Below are 21,669 nucleotides of genomic sequence, written 5' to 3'. Positions count from 1 at the left end.
CGAATATAATCGGTTTATTAAATTGCATATAAACGCAGAGCGGAAAGTTCTTTTCTGTTCCGATAGGGCAGGGCTTAAATGCGCTCTGTCCCATGGCTCTGTGCAGATCTCGTGGTGCGCAATTGTGGTCCAGCAGGACACAGATCCAGAGAGCAGCAGTTTTGTCCATCCATGTTAACTGCTGACATGCCTCCCATGAAGCTCGATAGATCAGGTAATAGCCTCCTCCATTTCGTGCTTGTTTTACTGTACAGGGAAGACAGAACAGTTTATTCACCTCACCAGCTGATTGTATCAGAGCGCAGTGTATTGCGGGCAGTGCTGGCACATTTTAAGACCATTTTACATTTGAAATGCACATTACACCGTTATTGCTCAAACCTAATTTCGCATGTTTGCATATTTATAAAACCATGGCTGTTACTGTATCGTTATTACTGTACTCTTTGACTGTTGCTGACTGTAAACAGCGCGATATGATGGGCGATCAAGACTGCACAGTTTGCAGGACAGAGTGTTCTTCACTCGGTAAACTCTTGTCGTGACAGAAGTTTACTGTCAGGTTTAATTTTCACAGGCTAAAGGTCTTTTAAATAGTGACAAAACTGCAGTTATTGCATTGTTTTTAAGTAGGCTAAATGTAATACTGACAATATTACGTGATCGCAATGTACAGTAGGCTATATAGGCTTCAGTTAACGTGTACAGGAAATGTGCAATGCATACAGTCAAAACGCCTGCAGACAACGATTCTGTTTTCTCTGTAGATGATAAAAAATATTGTACTGCAGGGCAGTGTTCATCTTTGAAGAGAGACACAGGCAGCTGGTGGTAATATTATAAATTATTTATCAACACATCATCAAATATTATCTTTCTACATATGCTTCTTTCAAATTGAGCAAGTCAGCTGGGACAGATTGTACAATATGCATTTAGGTTGTACAGGCATTTCACTCAAGTTTACCTTTGAAACACTTCCTAATAAGGAAATGATAATCATGACTATGCAGAACAGTTTGGTATCCAGACAGGGTTACAGGTGAAAGGGAGTTATCACATTTTCATTTTGTTTGTTGATCTGGGGAGAGACCGAAACAATATGAACTTGTTTACAATTGGGTGCAGAGTGCAGTCAAATACATCATGTGTTATCCACCCACACTAAATTAGGGCTATTCCTAAAAAGTCCTATGTTGAGTGTATTTATTGGACATTGTAGCAGGGACGTTTCTAGGACTTAAGGAGGTTTGGGGCTTAGCCCGGACCCATTCAGGTGGGTATGGCTTTAGGTGACCCGGTGACAACATTGTATACCCGCTGCAAAACCATCAAGTCAAATTAAGTTAAACTCAAAATAAACTAAATGCAATTCACGCAGAGCAGATCACAAATAAATTACCAAGCTTGTTAATAGCCAGTGTATGTTCATTTCAGCTGCCCAGTTTGTAGATAATGTTAGTTAGTTTGCAAATAGAAACTAATGTCCTAGTGCCTTGCAAATAACCTAATACATATTTCTGGTTAAAGCCTGGGTTAGTAGATTGTAGGCTATCTACTTCTCTATAACTTTTTAAAATCTGTAGCTGACTACAAGCTGCCTACTTTGAGGGCAGGGTCAGAAATGACCTGGCGACGCCAATGCATTGTATGTTGTTACCTAATAGTTTAGCAGCCAAAAGATGGCCATCTCCCTATGTTCATCTGGTTTAGGTAACAACAGTATAGGTATGATACAGTATATGTGTTTCCTATAGATGATGCCAAGCCTGTTGACAATGGCAAGGACAAGAAATGCATCACCTCAGCATTGGAGGGACTGGAGACAATTGAACCTCTGGTTCGCTCTGTAAAAGAGACCCCTGAGCCAATTTCTGCTGAAGTACAAGGCACCATTCCCTCCTGGATCAATGGCAACCTCCTCCGCAACGGCCCGGGGAAGTTTGAGTTTGGAAACACACAGTGAGACGGGAAACACCTTAAAGGAACACGCCGACTTATTGGGACTTTAGCTCATTCACCGTAACCCCCAGAGTTAGACAAGTCAATACATACCCTTCTCATCTCCGTGCGTGCTGTAACGCTGTCTGACGCCCCCAGCATTAGCTTAGCCTAGCACAGATCATGCAGGTAACTGATTCCAACTAGCCGACTGCCCTGAATAAGTGACAAAATAACAGTCACAGGGTGTACAAATAATGCCATGATCACCAGTCACGTTCGCTACTAACTAGCTATTCACATTGGTTTTGTTGACGGAAGTAACTGTGCTTTTCGGTGTTGCGCTAATCACTCCGCCCAAGGAGCAGTGCTTCCACTTTCTGAGAATATAGTTCCCACTTAGTATACGGTTAGAATATGGCTGTGTCTCATGTGACCTTATTATTTGTACACCCTGTGACTATACAAATCACAACATGTAAATAGGAACATGTTTGCGTTATTTTGTCACTTATTCGGAGCAGTCGGCTAGTTGGAACCAGTTACCTGAATGATCTGTGCTAGGCTAAGCTAATGTCAGACAGCGTTACAGCACGCACGGAGATGAGAAGGGTATGTATAGACTTGTCTAACTCTGGGGGTTATGGTGAATAAGCTAAAGTCCCAATAAGTCGGCGTGTTCCTTTAATGCACTGCTGCACAACAAAAACGAAAAAGTTTCCAAATAGATGTGATTAAACTTGTCTGTATTTCATCCCAGCTTCAACCACTGGTTTGATGGGATGGCCATGCTACACCAGTTCAAGATCGACAAAGGCCAGGTGACATACATGAGTCGGTTCCTGCACAGTGACGCCTACAAGAAGAATAGTGAAAAGGACCGCATCATGATGTCAGAATTTGGTACCCTTGCTTTGCCCGACCCCTGTAAAAACTTCTTCCAGCGCTTCTTGTCTCGCTTTGAGATGATGGGTGAGTAGATTGCATAAGAAGGAATGGAGTAAAGTATAAATGGATAATGTGTCACAAGGGAAAGGGCTCATGGTAATCAACATCATGCAGGGCATGCAACTGGTTTGTTGACTCATGCAAGAATGTTGCGTTTTTTTCTATCTCAATAAGACCAGCTTGGTAATTTTAGAAGGAGCACAAGAGTCAGAGGGAGAATCTAAATCAGGTGGAAGAAAAATTGATCCAGCATGTAGTTTCCAGTTTGTACAAACTCTGTTTCGCTAAATCTGTGGTGAGGCCAGGGGTGGAGCCTCTAAAGTACTTTGTGTACATAAAGGTTACATAATCACTTGCTACAGTGGGGAACCAAAGAGGGAACATGTTTTACATTGTTTCACATTCCCACTGGACTTTTCACTGTAACTGCAAGCAGCAAATGATTTACTAAGATTTCTGTTAAAGGAGATACACTTAAATTCATTTAAAAAGGCCTCAATAACCCAGTGTTTCTCTCTGTTACAGAGCCCACAGACAATGCAAGTGTGAGCTTTGTGAAATACAAGGGTGACTACTATGTCAGCACGGAGACAAATTTCATTCATAAAGTGAACCCAGAAAACTTAGAAACATTGGAAAAGGTAGCGTACCATCATGATCACCATGGATGTTGATGTAGATGTTGATACCAGTGGACATATATACATCTGTCTTCTTTCTTGTAGTACAATAACAGTTATATCAACCATAACATCATCTTGCCCTCTTCCTCTGCTATGTTTTGTAGGTAGACTGGAGCAAGTTTATTGCTGTAAATGGAGCCACTGCTCACCCACACTATGACCCTGATGGTACCACCTACAATATGGGCAACTCTTATGGAAGCAAAGGTTAGTCCCATGATATCATCCACAAGACCCTAAGGGACTGTTCGTTATTTATTTCAGGGGCCACGGGAGGAGCTTTGGGATCTTTAGTCAAAATAGACCTGACCCTCCCTTTACCAGCAATACATTTTGGATGACCCTCCAAAATGATTAGGAAAAAAGGGCCCTCCCCAACAATTTATTGAATCCTTCTGTACTGGGTTACACTTGGCAAAGATGTGCAGATGCCCATTGTTTACTTTTTTTTTTTTACAGCCATGACATATGTGACTAAACCTCTGCATTCTCATCTTACGCATCACACTCCTCTGTTATGGTGTGGTGGCCATTTCAGTAGATTTACTCACTAACATAGTTGTGGAAACACAATAAGCATGGAAAATGCTAAATGCACACTTCCTGCATTACTGCATTACTTCAAATACTAAGTTACTCCTCTAGTAAACTAGTATTCACATGAAATAAAACAATAAAACATTGAGACCATTCAGCAAGGCACACTGGGTAATAAGAAACTCAACACTGGTTGCTATGGACTCATCACTAGGCTTCCTCAGTCATTGTATATTTTAGCATATAGGTAAAGCTGCCGAAGCTGAACATTATCCAAAACTCCATCTCCATCTCTCAGACAAGCGTCAATTCTGGAGCTTGCATGCTACCATTCCTTCCTTCTCAAATGCCTTGAAAAGACTGTTGTTTGCACAATTTCACAAATAATCACCGGGACCGAAAGGATATTTGAGTCGGGTATGGCTGGGGTTACAGCCTGGAGACCTCCCGTCTCATGCCCTCCCAGCCGGTGCTGTATGCGGCGCGAGCTTCGACTTTTCAAAATAAAAGCTTGCGTCTGGTGCACTATGTTTTCATACGGTGTTTTGGATGTTTTTGAACTAAACAGTACGGCAATCATGCCTCATGAATACAATTATTTTCTCAGCAGATGTCTTAGTTACAACACGATGGAGCTAGCAAAGCAGTTTTGTGTTTATATGTGCGAGTGGGATTTATTCAGTTTGGGAAATCCCACGGTCTCTAAAGCTACAGCTCAGATTGTCTGGCTGACTAAACAAGGAGGGACCCATCTGCTAGCGATAGGGGCCAAGACTGAGAGAGCTACATGGAGCTACATGGATAAATATGCACCAAACAAGCCACTTTGAAATTTTGCTGTTCTCATGAATACAAAAGTTGGGTGACCCTCCCCCCTAGACTAAAAAAAACTGGATGACCCTTCCATCAACAAAGAATAAAAAGACATGACCCTCCCCTAATTTTCCTCTGGCTTTGTTTCTCATCTTCCTTAATGATAAAAACATAATTGTGATCGTTGGATATCTGCCATCGCTTGCTCACATCTAATCTTTATTCAATCAATTTAAAAACGTCAGAGCAAATGTATGTAAAAGCTATTACAAGGTAGATTTTTATCCCGGGGATTTCAGGAGCCCTGTACAACATCATCAGAGTACCTCCTGAGAAGACAGATGCCAAAGAAACCCTTCAAGGAGCCAAAATACTCTGCTCTATTGTGCCTGCAAACAAGTCTCATCCCTCCTACTACCACAGCTTTGGTAAGCTAGCACCCCTAGATATATCATTCATTGGTGATGTCTGTGTCTTTCACGCTGCCGCCCTCGGCTAAAAAGCCCAGTAACACCCTTCTCCTTCTTCCAGCTATGTCTGAGAACTATGTGGTGTTCATTGAGCAGCCAATTAAGATGGACCTGCTGAAGATAGTCACATGCAAGCTGAGGGGGAAGGCTTTGAGCGACGGTATCTACTGGGATCCCAAGCAGGAAACTGTCTTCCATCTCGTTGACAAGCTAACAGGCGAGGTGAGATGTGATTTACATCTAATCTAGGAAGCTCGATGGAAATTCTAGTGGGGGAAAAAAATTCTCCTGCTTTTAATCCCAGATCATCTAATGGTGTTTTTTGTGCCACAGGTCAGCTCAGTGAAGTACCACACCAAGGCTATCTCCACCTTCCATCAGATCAACGCCTTCGAGGAAGATGGATTCTTGATGCTCGACATGTGCTGCTCAGACGACGGCCAAGCCATCAACAACTACCTCATCCAGAATTTACGCAAATCAGGAGACGCATTAGATGAGGTCAGTATATAATTACATAAGTCAACACTCTTTTGTGCAGTTACTAAAGGAAATATCCACCCTGAGATACTCTTACACTGTAATTTTTCTTGAGTAATAAATAGCTGGGCATTATGGGCTTTGTTCATCTTTTTCCTTTGTTATAAATAATTTCTAAATACTTTAGGAAGAAAACGTTTTCAGTGTTAACTTTGTTGCTTTCTCTCTGTCGATAGTTTTAGATCTGTTTATGATGTTTTCAACTGTCTTTCCGTCACATTTCTTCTGTCTCTTTGCCCGAGACAAAAAGATATACACTGTAAAGGAGGAATCCATAACCTGCGTCCATATTTCATAGTTCCTATATGGTGTCATTAGGTGTACAACACCATGGGCAGGGTATTCCCTCGGCGTTTTGTTCTGCCCCTTCAAGTGACCAGTGAAACCCCAACAGACCAGAACCTGAACATGCGGCCCTCCAGTGCGGCAACATGTGTCAAAATCAGCAAAGATAAGGTGAGTTGTTCAGAAATGTGTCCCGACAGTTCATATTGTGCTGCACAAAACAGATGAAGTACAGAAGAAGTAATCAGCTCCTTTACTTAATTAGAAGTGGTAATACCATGATGTAAAATACTCTATTACAAGTTTTACTTAAAAGTTCAGTAGACTTCTCAAAATTGATTCAATTATTAGATTATTATTACAGAAGACACTGAAGTTTGTTGTAGAATGAATGGGGAAAAACACCTACTTAAATGCCATGACGTAATCACTAAATATGTAACAGTAAAAGTATTGCTAAATTTAGAAATATACTAATAAAGTCTGTGATTTGGGGCATTTATTTCCACAGGTATATATGGAGTACATGCAAATTTAGCAACCAAAACAATTACATTCTTCATATTCTTCTAAATGGTTTCTACAATGATTGATTTATACAGATTTCAAATTTGTCACAGTCCCAGAGGTACAACTGCAGTCGCCATTTTCACCTCCCAAATGTTTAACCAGCAGGGATGAAACAGATGAACGTTTTGTGAAATTCTTTTGTGCTTAGCTCCAGAGGCAACTATCTCACTATCTATATAACTAAATTGAAAAAAATGGAATAGAATAAAGTACGAGAGTAAAATAAAATAAAGTAAAATATTTTACAAAAGAAAGTATATAGATGTACGTTTCAGAGAAATGAAAACAGAAGAACAGAAGAATTGAAACATTATAACTGGTACATATATCCTATGCAATCATGTATGGCAGGTGGATAAATAAAAAATAAAATGGCGAATTATAAATGATCTGGAATGAGTGTCTGAGACACTGACAGGCTTTCTTCACCAAGCTGCTGCCTAAGAGGACCATGATAAACCCTCTGTGATGCAGACACCGAGGTATCTGAAGCCGTCCACCCTCTCCACCGGGGCCCCGTTGATCCTAAGTGTTATAACAGATCATCAAAATTCCATTGACAAGATACACTGAAGCTAATACCCAGTGAACACATGGAGGACCATGGTAAAAACTCTGTTGATTTTAAGTGACAATAGACGGTTGATCCGCTCTTTGTCAATAGGTGTTCTGCCAACACGAGGATCTCCATGGAGATGAACTCCATGAGTACGGTGGCCTGGAGTTCCCTCAGATAAACTATGGGAGATGTAACACACGGCCGTACCGTTATTTCTACGGCTGTGGCTTCAGACACCTGGTGGGGGACTCCCTGCTCAAGATGGACCTGAAGGACAAGACGCTCAAGGTGTGTGTGTGTGTGTGTGTGTGTGTGTGTGTGTGTGTGTGTGTGTGTGTGTGTGTGTGTGTGTGTGTGTGCATCCTGGGACAATGGCTGTATTACCACTACATAAAACAGTTTAGGCAATTCTATATCCATATCAGTTTAATGCTAAAATCTCACAATAATACTCTTAATTCCTTAAGACGTTGAACAGAGGTAGAATTTACTGCTGTTTTCGTTATGATATTAAAGATGTCAATATGAACAGCTGTTACCATTGTTGTTTAATTGAAGTAAATTATCCAAGTATAATAATCTACATTAAATACCCTTAAAGAAGTAAGTAGTAAACGTAAAATGCTATACACAAAGCTTCTATTTTGGAATATAGTGTGTGTGTGTGTGTGTGTGTGTGTGTGTGTGTGCGTGCCCTGCGTGGACCACTCTGTATCACACACTATCTATAGCAACGCCACCATCAGTGAGGAGATCCTTACTTTCTGTATAAAAGCATGTCTGCAGGTTTTTCCTACAAAATACAACTTATCACTGTGGTTTCCCGCCATCCATTCACCCCTCTGCATGTTGCATGACCCTCCTCAACACCTGGAGTCAGTAGCCCACATCATGAACAGTTGATCATGATCATCATTTATCATCACTATATACTGCCAGACACGTCAGACTTGTAGACCTCACTGCTGCTCAGATTCCCTGCATGGCTGATGAGCAGATCTTTAAACACACTACTGTACAGTCTTAATGGTTTAACTCACCTGCAAACACTTTTTTTTAGGAATTGCTAATACACCAGATATTGTTAACATCTCTCAGAATGGCAGAACAGTTAAACTCTTTGAGGTGTCATGTGCATTTGACTTGTTTATGGAGGACTCTTACTGTTCTAAGACTCTAAAATATCATGTCATTGCTATCTACCATTGAAAACCTTGGGTACGAATGCAAGCTCATTGTGCCAGTGTTTGGTAGTCTAGGTCATGTACATAGGCTGGCGGTCCGTGGACTTTGCAAAACAGGGGCCAAACAGTTGGCAAGGTACTGTTCAATCTCAGCAACTATAGGAAGGATGTTTATTTGGAAAAGGCGATGTTTCCTGTACCCTTAGAATTGTATAATTTATAACAATGTGCTAATCTGTTTTAATCTGTTGGATCATTCAGGAAATTTGATTCCTAATGAAATTTGACTTGTAATGTGGACTCAACTAAAGTATATTTATTTTGTGTGTGTGTGTGTGTGTGTGTGTGTGTGTGTGTGTGTGCGCGTCCTCAGGTCTGGTACCAGAAAGGTTTCTTCCCATCAGAGCCCGTGTTTGTGCCATCACCTGATGCTGTGGAGGAGGACGATGGTGTCATCCTGTCTGTGGTTCTCACCCCCTCACAGGTAAGTTTCTGAAGATGTACAGCAACTGTAGGAGAGCGCACATGAAGAGAACTGTAATATTTTGTCAAAAGTTTAGTAGTGAAAGTGCTGGTCATTCTGGAGTTACGTCAGTGTTATAATGTGCCACTTTATACTGTATATCTTTAACTTTAGAGTTGCAGTTGCATAGGGTTTCTTGAGTTTTAGTTACCACCAGGTGGCAGACGTGAGCTCTGTTCATTTTCTCTTCCAAGTCTGTTATTAACTGCAAGGCAAGGCAAGGCAAGGCAAGGCAAGGCAAGGCAAGGCAAGGCAAGGCAAGGCAAGGCAAGGCAAGGCAAGGCAGCTGTATTTGTATAGCAAATTTCAGCAACAAGGCAAATCAAAGTGATTTACATAAAACATTAAAGAGCAGTTACAACAATTAAAAATATAAAAACAGCTAAAGACATGAAAATGAAATACAAGAATAAAAGTTACAGTGCTGTGTAAGAAATGGACAATTACTTAAATAAAGCAGCAGCAAACATAAACGTTTCCAGCCTTGATTTTAAAGAAGTGAGATTTGCGGTAGACCTGCAGTTTTCTGGCAGTTTATTTCAGATATGTGGTGCATAAAAACATAGACAGTATATAGAATGGACCAACAGACCCCGTTGCTCTGGACGGAGACCAGTGAAGGATATTAGAAGCACTTTTCCGGTGAGCGCCGAGCGTTACTGAGCAGCCTCCAACTGAGAGAGACGACGTAAATGTGACGTGAGCAACCTGTCTGAAAGTTGGAAGTCTTCTGGTAGCTGTGCCAAGAGAAATCTCAATCATCCCCAATCTTGCAGAGACGGAGAGTGTAGGTGTATGTAAGGAGATAACATAGGCACAGGCTAATTATTGCTAACTAAAATGCTAGTTAACATTAGTAATTACACTTAAACAGCTAATGTAAGTCGAAACTGTCTGCGAGCTTCTCCTGTACTGTACGGTAATTCCTCTACTATGCGACAGTAAGTCCCGTGGTTATGACACAATCGTTAGCCTATTTTTACAAAAACGCCTGCTACGGAGCCGCGGATAACGTGAGGTACAAGGTAATGGAGCCTTTTATACATTGTCGTGTTTCTTTAGAAATAAACAATGGACAAATAAAGTCTTTAAACGCTTTAGATGTAAAGTTATTCGCTGTCAAAGTGACGTCAAAATGAATGGCAGTCATTGGAATGCTAACGGGGGGTGAGTGCTTATTAGCATCAAAATGGCTCCATAGGAGGTTCGGGTTGTGAGGAGACGCTTACCCCCTTGATAAAAACTGAACGCTGCTTCTCCATGTTACGTTCTGACTCAGGGGATAGAAAGCAGACCTGTCCCACACGACCTGAGACGTCTGGCTGGTTCATAATGTAGCAGCAGATCAGAAATGTATTTTGCTTTATAAACCAACAGAAGTATTTTGAAATCAATCCTTTCTTTTCAAAGTGTAGAATGTAAAAGAGAGTGAGCCATCTCGAGGTGTTGGTCTTGTGCTCCTTCCTGACAGCATGTTGTGCTTCAGTGTATTATTAACCTTCGCTCTTCACTTAACTATGCTGTTTCTGTAAAAATAAATCAGGTAGTAAGTAAGGTTATTTATATAGCCCCTTTTAAGAGCAGCTGTCGCAAAGTGCTTCACAATAAACACACAAATAATCAGACATGAATAGAGACATATAAAGAAGGTCGAAGGAGAAATAAAGCTAAAAATGAATCTGTCGTGATCAGCAGTAGTTTGATATAGTCTGCCAATCAGCACTGTGGAAGACTGAGAGTGTGCAGAGCAAATTCAAAATATTTCTAATATGGCAAATTTAATTTTTCTTCTTCCTTTCCGATAAATAGCAGCATGTTTTTGAACAGTACTTGTCCCACTTGTGTCAAACACTCACACATTATTTAATACAATGTTTTGGTCCTCTCTGTGGTTTTTGATAGTTATTCCGCCAAACCTTTTCTCTCCAGGATAAAGGAACATTCCTCCTGGTTTTGGATGCAAAGACATTTGAAGAGATGGCAAGAGCCAGCGTGCCTGTTAACATGGCGTATGGCTTCCATGGCACCTTCAACGCTTCTGCATAAACCTGTTTCGGTTACATTTAAAGTGTTTCCGGAATGAATATAAATAAAACAATACCAAATGCAGTGCTAATCATTATAACCACTATATTGCTGATGGTACAGAGGTACTGCACTGTATGAAGATAGATGCAGTTTTCTGTTACTGACTGAATAGTTTCTGTTACTAACTGTATGTATTTCTAAACTAGTTTGTAGTAACATTACAGTAATGGCATTAAGAGCCTTAATAAACTTAAATATACTGATAATAATATTATGAATGATATTCCTTTCATAACAACCTGAAACTGGTACTCAGGAGTTATTATACTGTAGACATCAAGCCTGTGATTTTCAGGTTGCATAACCCTCCAACCACTCAAGTGCCAAAAGAACATTTTCTTCAAACATTCTTTTGATACTCAAATGTTTTTTTTGTTTGACAGGTTTGACTTTTATACACTCTTTGCCAATAAAATGTGTACCTCTATCTGAACTGTCAAGTGTGTTTACAAAGTTTTGCATTGTCTGTGCATCCTACACACATCGAAATCAAAAAGATAATGAAATGTGAAATGTGCTAACATATGAAAACAGCTGTTTCATGTGTAGCTTTATAATTTATATTGCATCAATATAAAGACAGAAAAAATATAGCATTATATTATGTTTTGAAGCTCCAGATAGCTCTTATTGGGAGTTTTACACAAACATTTAAATTTTGTTTGATATATTTAAGTGTAAATAACTTGTTATGTCAAGTGATCATCATCACTAGATTTAACTTCCACATTCTTCTTACTGCCTTCGCTCTGTTAGTGGCTGAATTAGAATTTCTATACTTCCAATCTTTTCTTTTCCCCACAATTTACACAGAAAAAAATGCTATTAAATCAAATTTCACACTATTTTTAAGTCAGATTTATCTTTTAAAAAAGGATGAAGAATTTCAATGCTCAGAGCAAAACATTGGATTTTCATTAATAATATTGTCTCAGGCTAAGTATTCAAGCACAATTGAGGAGTTCTGTTTCACAACATGGATTAATCCCCAGTAAGCCAACAAGTGTGCTTACGACCCTGCAGCACATGATAAATCAATGCAAATATTACACTAACATTAATTAACATTAAATGCTCACAGTGGTCGCTAGCAATTTTGTTTTGCTAATATGTAAACATGGAAACTGCATACTGTAGGTACTCAATGTGACTCATTACATATGTTCATTAGTCAAATATAAGAGTGTTCTGAATTAGAGCTATAAATACATATATTATTATAGGTTTTAAATGCACATACACATTTATTTTAATACACATAAAACTGGTGCTTAAATATGGTCCCAATTGTTACTCCCTTGTTCCACTATACCTACATTTAAGTAGAAACCATTAAGTAATTGTATATGTACTGATTCATATGACCCCCCCACAACACGCACATGCAATCAGGGGCGTAGCACAAAATTCTGGGCCCTGTAGAAAGGCATTTTCTATGGGCCCCTCCCCGCATCCACAGCTATTCATTCTAGCATCTTTTTGGGGCCTCCTCACATGAGGGCCCTGGGTACTTAGTCCCCTTTTTCCCCCCAGTCCTTGCCCCTGCATACAATCACACACAAACGGCAAACCAATAAAAATATGTGCTAAATGAGTTTTTTCGTCTGCTTTAAGAAATCCACACATCAACCACTGGAGGCCAGCACAACATGCCCTTTCAGCTGCTGTCAGAGTTGTGCCCTAAATCTGCAGTCAGGAACTGAACTCACTACCTGACCAGGATTTATTAATACAAATGTCAACTAGAGAAAAGAAAATAGGGCAGAAAAAAAAAAAAAAAAACTATTGCATGATGCTTTGTCTTGTTTGTGTGCAACTGGACAACAGGAAGTCCCTTGCTTTGTGAACAGTGCAACTTCTCCCTTCAGTGAGCGTGCTGCACTCTCTGTATTGTGTCCCTCATAAACAGCAGCCCAGATGCATGATTGTGAATCTTAACCGATCCACTTTCTGGCTCATACAACCGTTTCAACAAAGGGGTAAGCAGGACCAACATCTTTGAAGGTGGCGGGCTCAAGATGGGCACGCTGGCTATAAGAGATTAAACCTGTGACTTTCTCATAATTGGACAGTCTGTAACCGCCAGCTCACCCTGCCACTTGAAAATCATACTGCAAACACTGTAGGAGCATTGAACCTCAGAGGGGTTATTTCCAAGTATGTGACCTTAACAACTGTATATTTTTTAGACAATTGACAAAATTGATTTGGGCTATTCAAGAGTAAACTTGAAGAAATAAGAGAAAACGATAAGCAAAAAATAAAAACAGTTGGAATAAATCAAAAACAATTAAAGCAGATGATTAACTAAAGCTTCCTAATTCACTTTTTAGGCTGCGTGTGGCCTAAGAACAGATGTGCATTTCCATAGAGAAGTGAACAAAAGGGAAATGAAAAAAAAAAAAAAAACTCTCTGTGTGTTCCTGACAGCCGGTTAAAGCAACAGGAACCAAACTCCTAAGAGTAAACCTCTAAATCTTACATTTTATTTCTAGCCAATTTTAAGTTTTCAAAGTTTTAGGGCTGCCTTTGGAGTACAGAACATGATTAATGCATTACGGTACATTATATTAGAACAATGGTGATTTCTAAAAGTCAAAATGGATTTCATGAACAATATGTGACCATACACTAGTTTTCTCTGTCTGAAACTTTGAAAGAGTTCCACAACAAGTACTTCTGAGTGCAATATTCCCCTCAATCAATACATTAGTACACTAATATACACCAACAGAAGGAATGTAGCATGACAAGACAAAATAGAACTATCACAAATAATAACAGGGATTTATCAGAGATTTTACGAGATTTTACATTGATCCACTTCAGTTAGTACAGCTCATTGAACAGGAATCCACCAGCTGCTTTTTTAAAATGCATTCTGCAGTGATAAGTGCTGACAGATATCTTTCCCTGTAGCAAATATGGGAACATGTTTTTTAAGTCATATTTACGAAGATATCTGTATTTGTTTTTTAACAAGCATTACACAAAAACCTGAATTGGAACCTTATCCTTTTTTGTCATTGCTAAACTCAGTTGTGTCAAACAAATATAAACATGTACTAGCAGCGTGTGAACAATCATTTTTATATCGATCACTCTACATTGGTTTAATTTTCTTATTTAGCACAGACTGACTGTGGTACACTACTGAGGCAGTCAGTAGTGTCTCAGGTCAGGAATTGTGATTGTCTAGCAGGATTTGTAATCAGCTGTGGCATAAGAAGCACGTTTATTTTTAGCTTGTTTCTCCTTTGTGATATGAATAGCTCTGAAAGCTTCTGCCATTTGTCTAAATTCAAGAGATGTTTGAAGTCAGACACCACTGAGAACATCTGTACTGCCGCAGTCACCAGGACCCTCTGAAGACATATTATGTTATATAAGCTTTAAATAATGGTATATTATTTGTAGTACTCATTGCAGGAAGGCTATACCAGAGAGAAGACCCTAACCCTAAATACAGTTAGTTATTGAGCATGCACTACTCACTGAATTTTATTCACCTATAAGCCAACAGCAGATACTGAAAGCTGCAATAATTGACTGTTTCGGTCACTTGGAGGCTTACTGATGTATAATCACAAAATAAAGTTGATTGGGCAAACATGTTAGCAAAAAGAGTTAATTTCCTGCGAGCGACACCTTACGCATTACACGCAGTCATTTGATCCATTGTTAATATAAAAATATTGATTAGAGTAGCTTTAACAGTTTGACTGATGGTAGTTATTCACTACATTGGGTCTTGACTGGTGACCATGCAGCATCAGTCAGCTCAGTCTGTATTAAACCAGAAACTGCGAACAAGAAAAAATATTTATCATAAATTGAATATATCTTACAGTAAATATAAATGTACTTTATGAAGTAAAAATAATATGAAACAATATCAGAGGGGTAAAAAAAGAAAGAGAAGAGAAAGAGAAAGAGCAGACCATGTGCCTAATCTGTCCCTCCACCAAAATGATTTACCCTTCCATGTAAGTTGATAAACATCACAACTGTTAATGGACCCTGCACAGCCACACAGGTGTTTTCACTTATTCTGTCTGATTAGACCTCTGCTCAAGTTGACGGTAGGTGGAGCTAAACTGGGAATTATGTGAGCTCCCAACAGTCTAATACAACAACAACAACAACAACAAAAAGATAAAAGTATGTAGGAATGAAAAAAAGACAATAAAAAAACATCTGATTGACAGAGAAGAGTTGTGATACATAAATAGTTGCACAAAAGTTCATTAACTTTTTAAGTAAAGTGAGGGACATGTCAATGAAGCAGTCCGTACTGTACATGCTCAGAGAGTGTGGTGGTCTAATCAGTGAAAGTGAAAACACCTGTGTAGCTTTACCAACTAATAAGCGGGTGTAATGTGCATACATTAATCTAAATATACAACACATTTGAATGAGGACAAAAATGACCTTAATTTATAACACACAAAAGCATATTGTGCCTTATTCTAAGCCCGCACGTGATGCTGAAATAAAGTTTGATAAACTCACCGACGGAAATGAAAAATAAATTATACTGCATCATTTTGCCTGGTATTGGCAAGTAAGGGTTACATAAACACTTTTTCTTTAAAAATATTTCTTCAGTTTTGAGAGACATTGGTACTGCTTACCCAACTAATTGAACTGCAGAGCCCTTGTTTAAAAGGAACAGTTTGACATTTGTAGTTTTTACATTTCTGTTTGTGTTCAAATGAAACAAACAAGCCACAACATGTTTTTTAGTTAGCCTTTTTTTCGACATTCGGAATTAGCCAGGCTAGCTGTTTCCACTTGCTTCTTTATGCTAAGCTAAGCTAATAAACTCCCAGGCTCTACCTCAGTTGATAAAAGACATGGTATGGATCTTCTCATGTATGTCTGATAAGGAGCAGTGACCTTACATGTATGCTTCAGAGTTGGACTATCACCACACTGATGTAATTCTAAACAAAACCAAGTACTGGTACCACTGTACTGGTGGCCAGCATACCTGCCAACACTAACGTTTTTTCCGGGTTTCTCCCATTTTTTAGCCCTATCTCCCGGACCCCTCCCTGCTTGTTATTTCTCCAGGGAAATTCCTGTAATTTGCATGGCCCAAACTCCTTCATCAATAATTGGACCAATATGTTTGTCTAATGTTGACCAGTTGCCAGATCTTGTATGAAATGCATCCTATTCACACACCATATACAATTTTCAACCCGTTTGTCACGTCAACCTGGCAACCTATAACCTAGTTGCACAGTTGATCTCTGCGCAAGCTTCGCAGAAAGTTCAGACCCGAAAGCGAGCTGATAAAAAAGACAGGTGAAGGCGTTGTTCCCGCAAAGAAATCGAAATATAGCTATACATTTCAACAGTGTTGGGCGCAACAATTTACATGCATCTTACCTAGTCATATCGACAACCTCCACGCTTTTTGTAAGGTGTGTCGCATTGATTTTAATGTAGCGCACGGCGGGAAAAATGACATTACCCAGCACATTAAAACACTGTGGCACCATCGCGCAGAAGAGGCACATAAGGGCACACAGGCGATTTCATCCTTCATCACGAAAGGACAGACAGAGGCAGAAAACGTGATGCAAGCTGAACTCACTTAGCACTTACAGTACACTTAACAGTATGTATGTGACGATTAAGAATAAAGTTTGATCCTTTTGGTCAATCTTCCCATCCGACTTCATGTAAGACAGCAAACAAGCATTTTCTTAAAATGTTTGTTTTCCTTTAAAACTCCAGCTCTGCTTTTAGATGTCAGAGAGAATCAGCTTTTACCATCCTAGAGAGAAAATAAAATAAAAATGTTTTTTTTTCCTGACAGGTAAAACATAGATCAAACTTCCCTGACAGATTTGTTTTTAGCTCCACAGCATGTTAACAACTGTACAGTGTGTTTTAAATACACTGCAGCCCTCTTCCAAGTAACATCAGACTACTAAAACAGACTTTTTCACTTCTGTTTCTCTTTTGTGCGCTGCATTCTCCTGTTAATCATGTACATGTGAGGAATCCTATTACCACACACACACACACACACACACACACACACACACACACACACACATATATATATATATATCCACACACTAAATCCCTGCTGCAGTCTTTTCAATACATGCAACCTGATTCACGTTAACCCATAAAACATGTCTGACATATTAATCAGGCCTGCATGTGGGGGTAGCTCTACTATTGCACTGCTGTTAGGGAGAGGGCTCTCATTGGACCATCTTATGCATCCTAGTGGCCAATAAGAGAAGGCTGAATCTCTCCTCTCCTAGCAACAAGACTCCTTTTTTTCTGAGCGGTGCAATCAGCAAATTGACACCCATAATTTTACAATATGAATAATTTCAACTTAGCAGCTTTGCTGCAGAAGCAGGGCAACACAAGTTTATCCTCTCCCACGTCACTAAAAGATCTCTGTTCTCTGTCTCCGTTTTCTCTCTCTCCCTCCCTCTCTCCATCTTGGCTGCAGCTCTGTCTCCGAGTGCATTCAGGCAGCTCCTGCTCCTGTCTTACCATCTTAAAGGAACAGCCCTGCATATTAAGTTTTTTTTTTTCCCCTCTCCGTTCAGGGGCATTGTGGGAAATGGTCTGTACTTGTTGACCTCACTGTGGTGAATGGCGGGGCCTCTCTCAGGAGGGAGAAGGAATACCTTGGCAAGAGCTATCATTTCCCCGAGACACTACCAACCCCTCAGCTATGAACTTCTCTTTCTGCGCAGATGTTACACTCGCAGCTCGGTTCGGCTGGTTTAACATCTAACAGTTTCAACAAATCACAAAAAAGAAGGCTGAATATTTTAAAGATACATTCTTCTAAAACAGAGGTCTGCAGATGAAAGGTAGTAATGTGGAAATGTCCTGTTAGATAGAAAATGTAGGTTTGCTGCAACATTAAATGACTTGGCTTTGGCTCTTGCACAGCACCTGTTGCCAGGCTACAGCAGTGCACGTGCACATAGCTGTCCAACCCCTGACCCTGAATGCATTCCTGTCCTTGCCCCTCTGGGAGTCGGGGAGAGCAGAGCACATGTTACATGTCTGCAGAGCAGCCTGAGACAACCAGAAATACGTTAACTTTTTCAGCTATCATATTGCTCGTGGTGAGCTTAGGTATGGGTCACAGTTTGCTCTGCTAAACCAAAAACCCCAAAACACAACAAGTTTGCATCTACATTTTATGTCATGGTTCATCTTTTGTCACACTCTTCGGATATTAGTATTCAAATCAGAGTAAGAAGCTGCAGGGTTGGATATCTGAAGAGAAATGCCTGCACTGAAGTACAAAGTCTCTGTCTCATGGCTGTGTGAAATTTGACATGTGGCAATTTTAGGAACAGTCTGACTTTGCACTTGCTAGACTTCTCAAATTTAGCAGAACAATATCTCATGGTCATTATAGGTCAATTAGGGTGGCATGCAGAAAGTGTCTTGCAGGTTGAGAAGCAGATAATTAACTACCCATATGACCTCCCGTCCTTTTCGGCATCTTCCATCCAGTCTCTGAATTGTCTAACAGCAGGAACAAAAGCCCCCACGAAGCTCATTTAGCCCAGTTTCAATGAGGATAGACAAGGAAAGAGCGCTCCCTCTTTGAAGTGTGTTCCCTCTGTCCTGCTCCGGCCCCACCTCCTGTCCAGTGGATCAGACCGTTACAGTACGAGCGGCTCTACGCCGGTCAACCTAAGGTGACCCTTGCTCTCATCAGACCCGCCCTCCTCTGGAGGAATGCTGCTGATGGGAGTTTTAATATTCTCCGGCCCTGTGTGCCCTCAAATTTGGCGGTGCGGCGTTAACACAAGCTGACACCACAGATTAGCCACAGACATCAGGAATGCCGCTGCCTTTTTGTGCCACGTGGACTTTGGCCAAAAGATCCTGTGGTTGCAATGGCCACAGAGACCTGAGCAAAACAGGTCCATGACAGAAAGATGGACACTCCGAGGCGTAGCCGTCTTAAAGGACAATTCCGGCGTAAAATGAACCTAGGGGTTAATAACATATGTGTACCGAGTCAAACGTTCTCTGGGATATGTTTTCATGCTAATCGAATGCGTTTCCAGCTTTTAACAAGCTACCGCAAAACTGGGGGTTACCTGCTAACGCTAGCTTTCGGGGCACTTGGTAAAGCACTATTTTCTACCACTAACAAGGCTCAAAATAGCACCGCACTTAAACGGTAGCATATTGAGGGTCCCTACATGCAAACCGAAGCATTGAGAACTTTGTAAGTGTACAGACAGTTTATTAAAAAGATAGACTATAAAGACAGTAGCGTTCATGTTTACACGAACGAGCTACAGACACATGGACAGTGACAGACGGCACCGTCAAAAGACAAATGTTTTCAGAGGATTTCATCCATACAATTTAAAGATGAATATTCATTTTGTATCTGATTTACCTGCATTTCATGAGGCCAAGCTTTTATGGGGCACATTGTTTGACAGTGACATTTAATAAACTGCAAATTTCCATAAAGGTTGACTGTCCTTCAATGTCAAAGTGTTTACAATTTTTTTAACAGTATATTTCTAATTGCAAATAAAAAAATATATCAAATGCACAGACACAGACACTGCTGATGATCGAGGTCGCTGTGACAGTTTTATGACCCCTCTCTTAAATATGTGTTTGTAGCGTAGGTGTGGAACTGTACCCACTTCTTATGCTCTTACTTGAAATAGATGGTTTAACTAGATGACCTTTGTCAAACTTTGTAATCTTTAAAAGACTATGTCTGTCTTGGTCTTACTGAGAAGAGGACACAGGTTTAAGGAGGGTTGTTTTGGATACCTTTTCCATATGATGCAATTAATGGATAATGCATTTGTGTTACAAACTGTGTGTAAATCTCTCCACAAGGATTGCTGTGGAACAAGAAAAGAACGAAAATACAACTGACTTACAGGACGTGTGATTTATTGCAGCTAAAGTTTTTAGCTCATACAAATTGTATGATGCAATTTAAAGGCACAGAAGAGCAGAAATCATGGATAAAAATCAAAACATACGGTCTTTGACAACAGTTTAGAAAATGAACGGACTTCCATCAGAGAATGATGCATTGAACACCTGAAGTGTGATCCAATCCTTAAGATGCAGCGCTTCAAGATGAGCAGTCACAACAGACAGTCTAAACCCCATTCATTCTTTATCAACACAGACACACAAATACTTAACTTTTCTAAGCCTATGCTCATCTTATTCAATAGCAGTAGCAAATACACGACAGAATGACAATTTGCATTTTATGAATATTCAAGTAAAGTGACTACTTACTGTACATGCAACATTTTTAAAGGGTATGGTTGCCTGTGTGTTAAAATGCACTGTGTTATGTATGTTCTATTGTTACAATAAATCACAAATTGTAACAAATAGGTCAGGTGAAGAAAAAGATGCAGAGAGGATCGTACATTTGCACTGTGAGACATCCACCAACAGAATTCTTTTTTTTCATTTTCCTCTTTTTCATTTATTTGAATTTCAAACTACATCTAACTAAATTCCCTGGTTTTGAGAAGCAATTGAATAAAAAGCCAGAATAAAAGAGTTGACAAATTATGAAAAGGATGAACCAGGTCCTTAAAGGTCCAATATGTAATATATTGACTGTATTAAATCAGAAAAATTACCACAATATGTCATCAGATATTAAGGAAACATGCTAAGTGCTTTTTTAAATTGAGACACAGCCGGTGAAGTGATCCCGAGTGGTCCTGGCTAACGCCTCCATGCTAACACACGCTAACTGCTAACGTTACCGGAGGACCAGGCAAGCGGGTCACGGCTGGTTAACGTTACAACTGACCGACATATGACAGAAACTGCAAGATTGACTACCTCAGAACATGCAATTTAACTTTGGCAAAACAACCGTGTATCCTGAATTGTTGAATCGGGACACAGCTTACGTTCTCTATAGATCTAGTACTTGCCGCACAGCAAAAAAAAGTTTAAAGCTACCATTGGAAAGACTACGGGGCGGGGGAAAGTGACATGCTTCGGGCATGCTCCTTTATACCTGCCAACGCGAAGAAGAACTGATATACAGTATATCAATGGCAGATGTGACAGGAGAATCATCTGGGCAACAGATTTCTAGCCTGGGTAAACCCATAGACTGTATAGGGTAAACCCTGACGAACTTCTGGCAAATTTGAGATTTGCTCTGCAAGTCAGTCTGGCAAAGAGCCCATTCAAACCCATTTCCAATGTCCCCGAAATCGAGGCACCAATCACAACCGCTGAGGCGGGCTTTACACCAATCACAACCGTTGAGGCGGGCTTTACGTGATGAGCGCAGCGATGGCGAGCAGCGAGCAGCTTTTTGTTTACATTCAACATGACGGCTACCGAAGAGCAGCGTCACCTGGATCGTTGGTCTGATTGGTTGGACTATCCAATGCGCCCAGAGGCACTGAGCGGCGTTCGTTGGTGATGCCCCTTTGGAAATGAACTGTCAATGAATCTTTCCCAGACCCACTCTCAGTTACAACTGAGAAGGGTC

General features: G+C 40.1%; 1 protein-coding gene across 2 annotated transcripts; it reads left to right on the top strand.

The window, feature by feature from the left end:
• The first annotated feature begins 50 nt into the window (after positions 1–50).
• LOC116064962 (beta,beta-carotene 9',10'-oxygenase-like) lies at positions 51–11,456 on the top strand. 2 transcript variants are annotated; one of them, XM_036008679.1, is made up of 12 exons: positions 51–214; positions 1,761–1,962; positions 2,702–2,913; positions 3,415–3,530; positions 3,677–3,779; positions 5,222–5,350; positions 5,454–5,614; positions 5,726–5,893; positions 6,251–6,388; positions 7,452–7,634; positions 8,904–9,014; positions 10,983–11,456. In XM_036008679.1, exons 1-12 carry the CDS (start codon positions 79–81, stop codon positions 11,097–11,099), a joined length of 1,776 nt encoding a protein of 591 aa, XP_035864572.1. In that variant the 5' UTR covers positions 51–78; the 3' UTR covers positions 11,100–11,456. The 2 variants fall into 2 exon arrangements, with proteins under 2 accessions (XP_035864572.1, XP_031176249.1); XM_031320389.1 differs by having other exon boundaries at positions 79–214; positions 1,758–1,962.
• Positions 11,457–21,669: the final 10,213 nt, after the last annotated feature.

This window comes from Sander lucioperca, chromosome 13, assembly GCF_008315115.2.
Source record: "Sander lucioperca isolate FBNREF2018 chromosome 13, SLUC_FBN_1.2, whole genome shotgun sequence".
Taxonomy (NCBI): Eukaryota; Metazoa; Chordata; class Actinopteri; order Perciformes; family Percidae; genus Sander; species Sander lucioperca.
This window is presented reverse-complemented; position numbering and strand designations above follow the sequence as displayed.

Bases quoted from the DNA above. Each gene is read 5' to 3' on its own strand.
- LOC116064962 (XM_031320389.1), top strand. From the start codon at position 79: ATGCGCTCTGTCCCATGGCTCTGTGCAGATCTCGTGGTGCGCAATTGT. The intron at 3,531-3,676 runs GTAGCGTACCAT...TATGTTTTGTAG, and splicing joins ACTTAGAAACATTGGAAAAG to GTAGACTGGAGCAAGTTTAT. The intron at 5,894-6,250 runs GTCAGTATATAA...TGGTGTCATTAG, and splicing joins CAGGAGACGCATTAGATGAG to GTGTACAACACCATGGGCAG.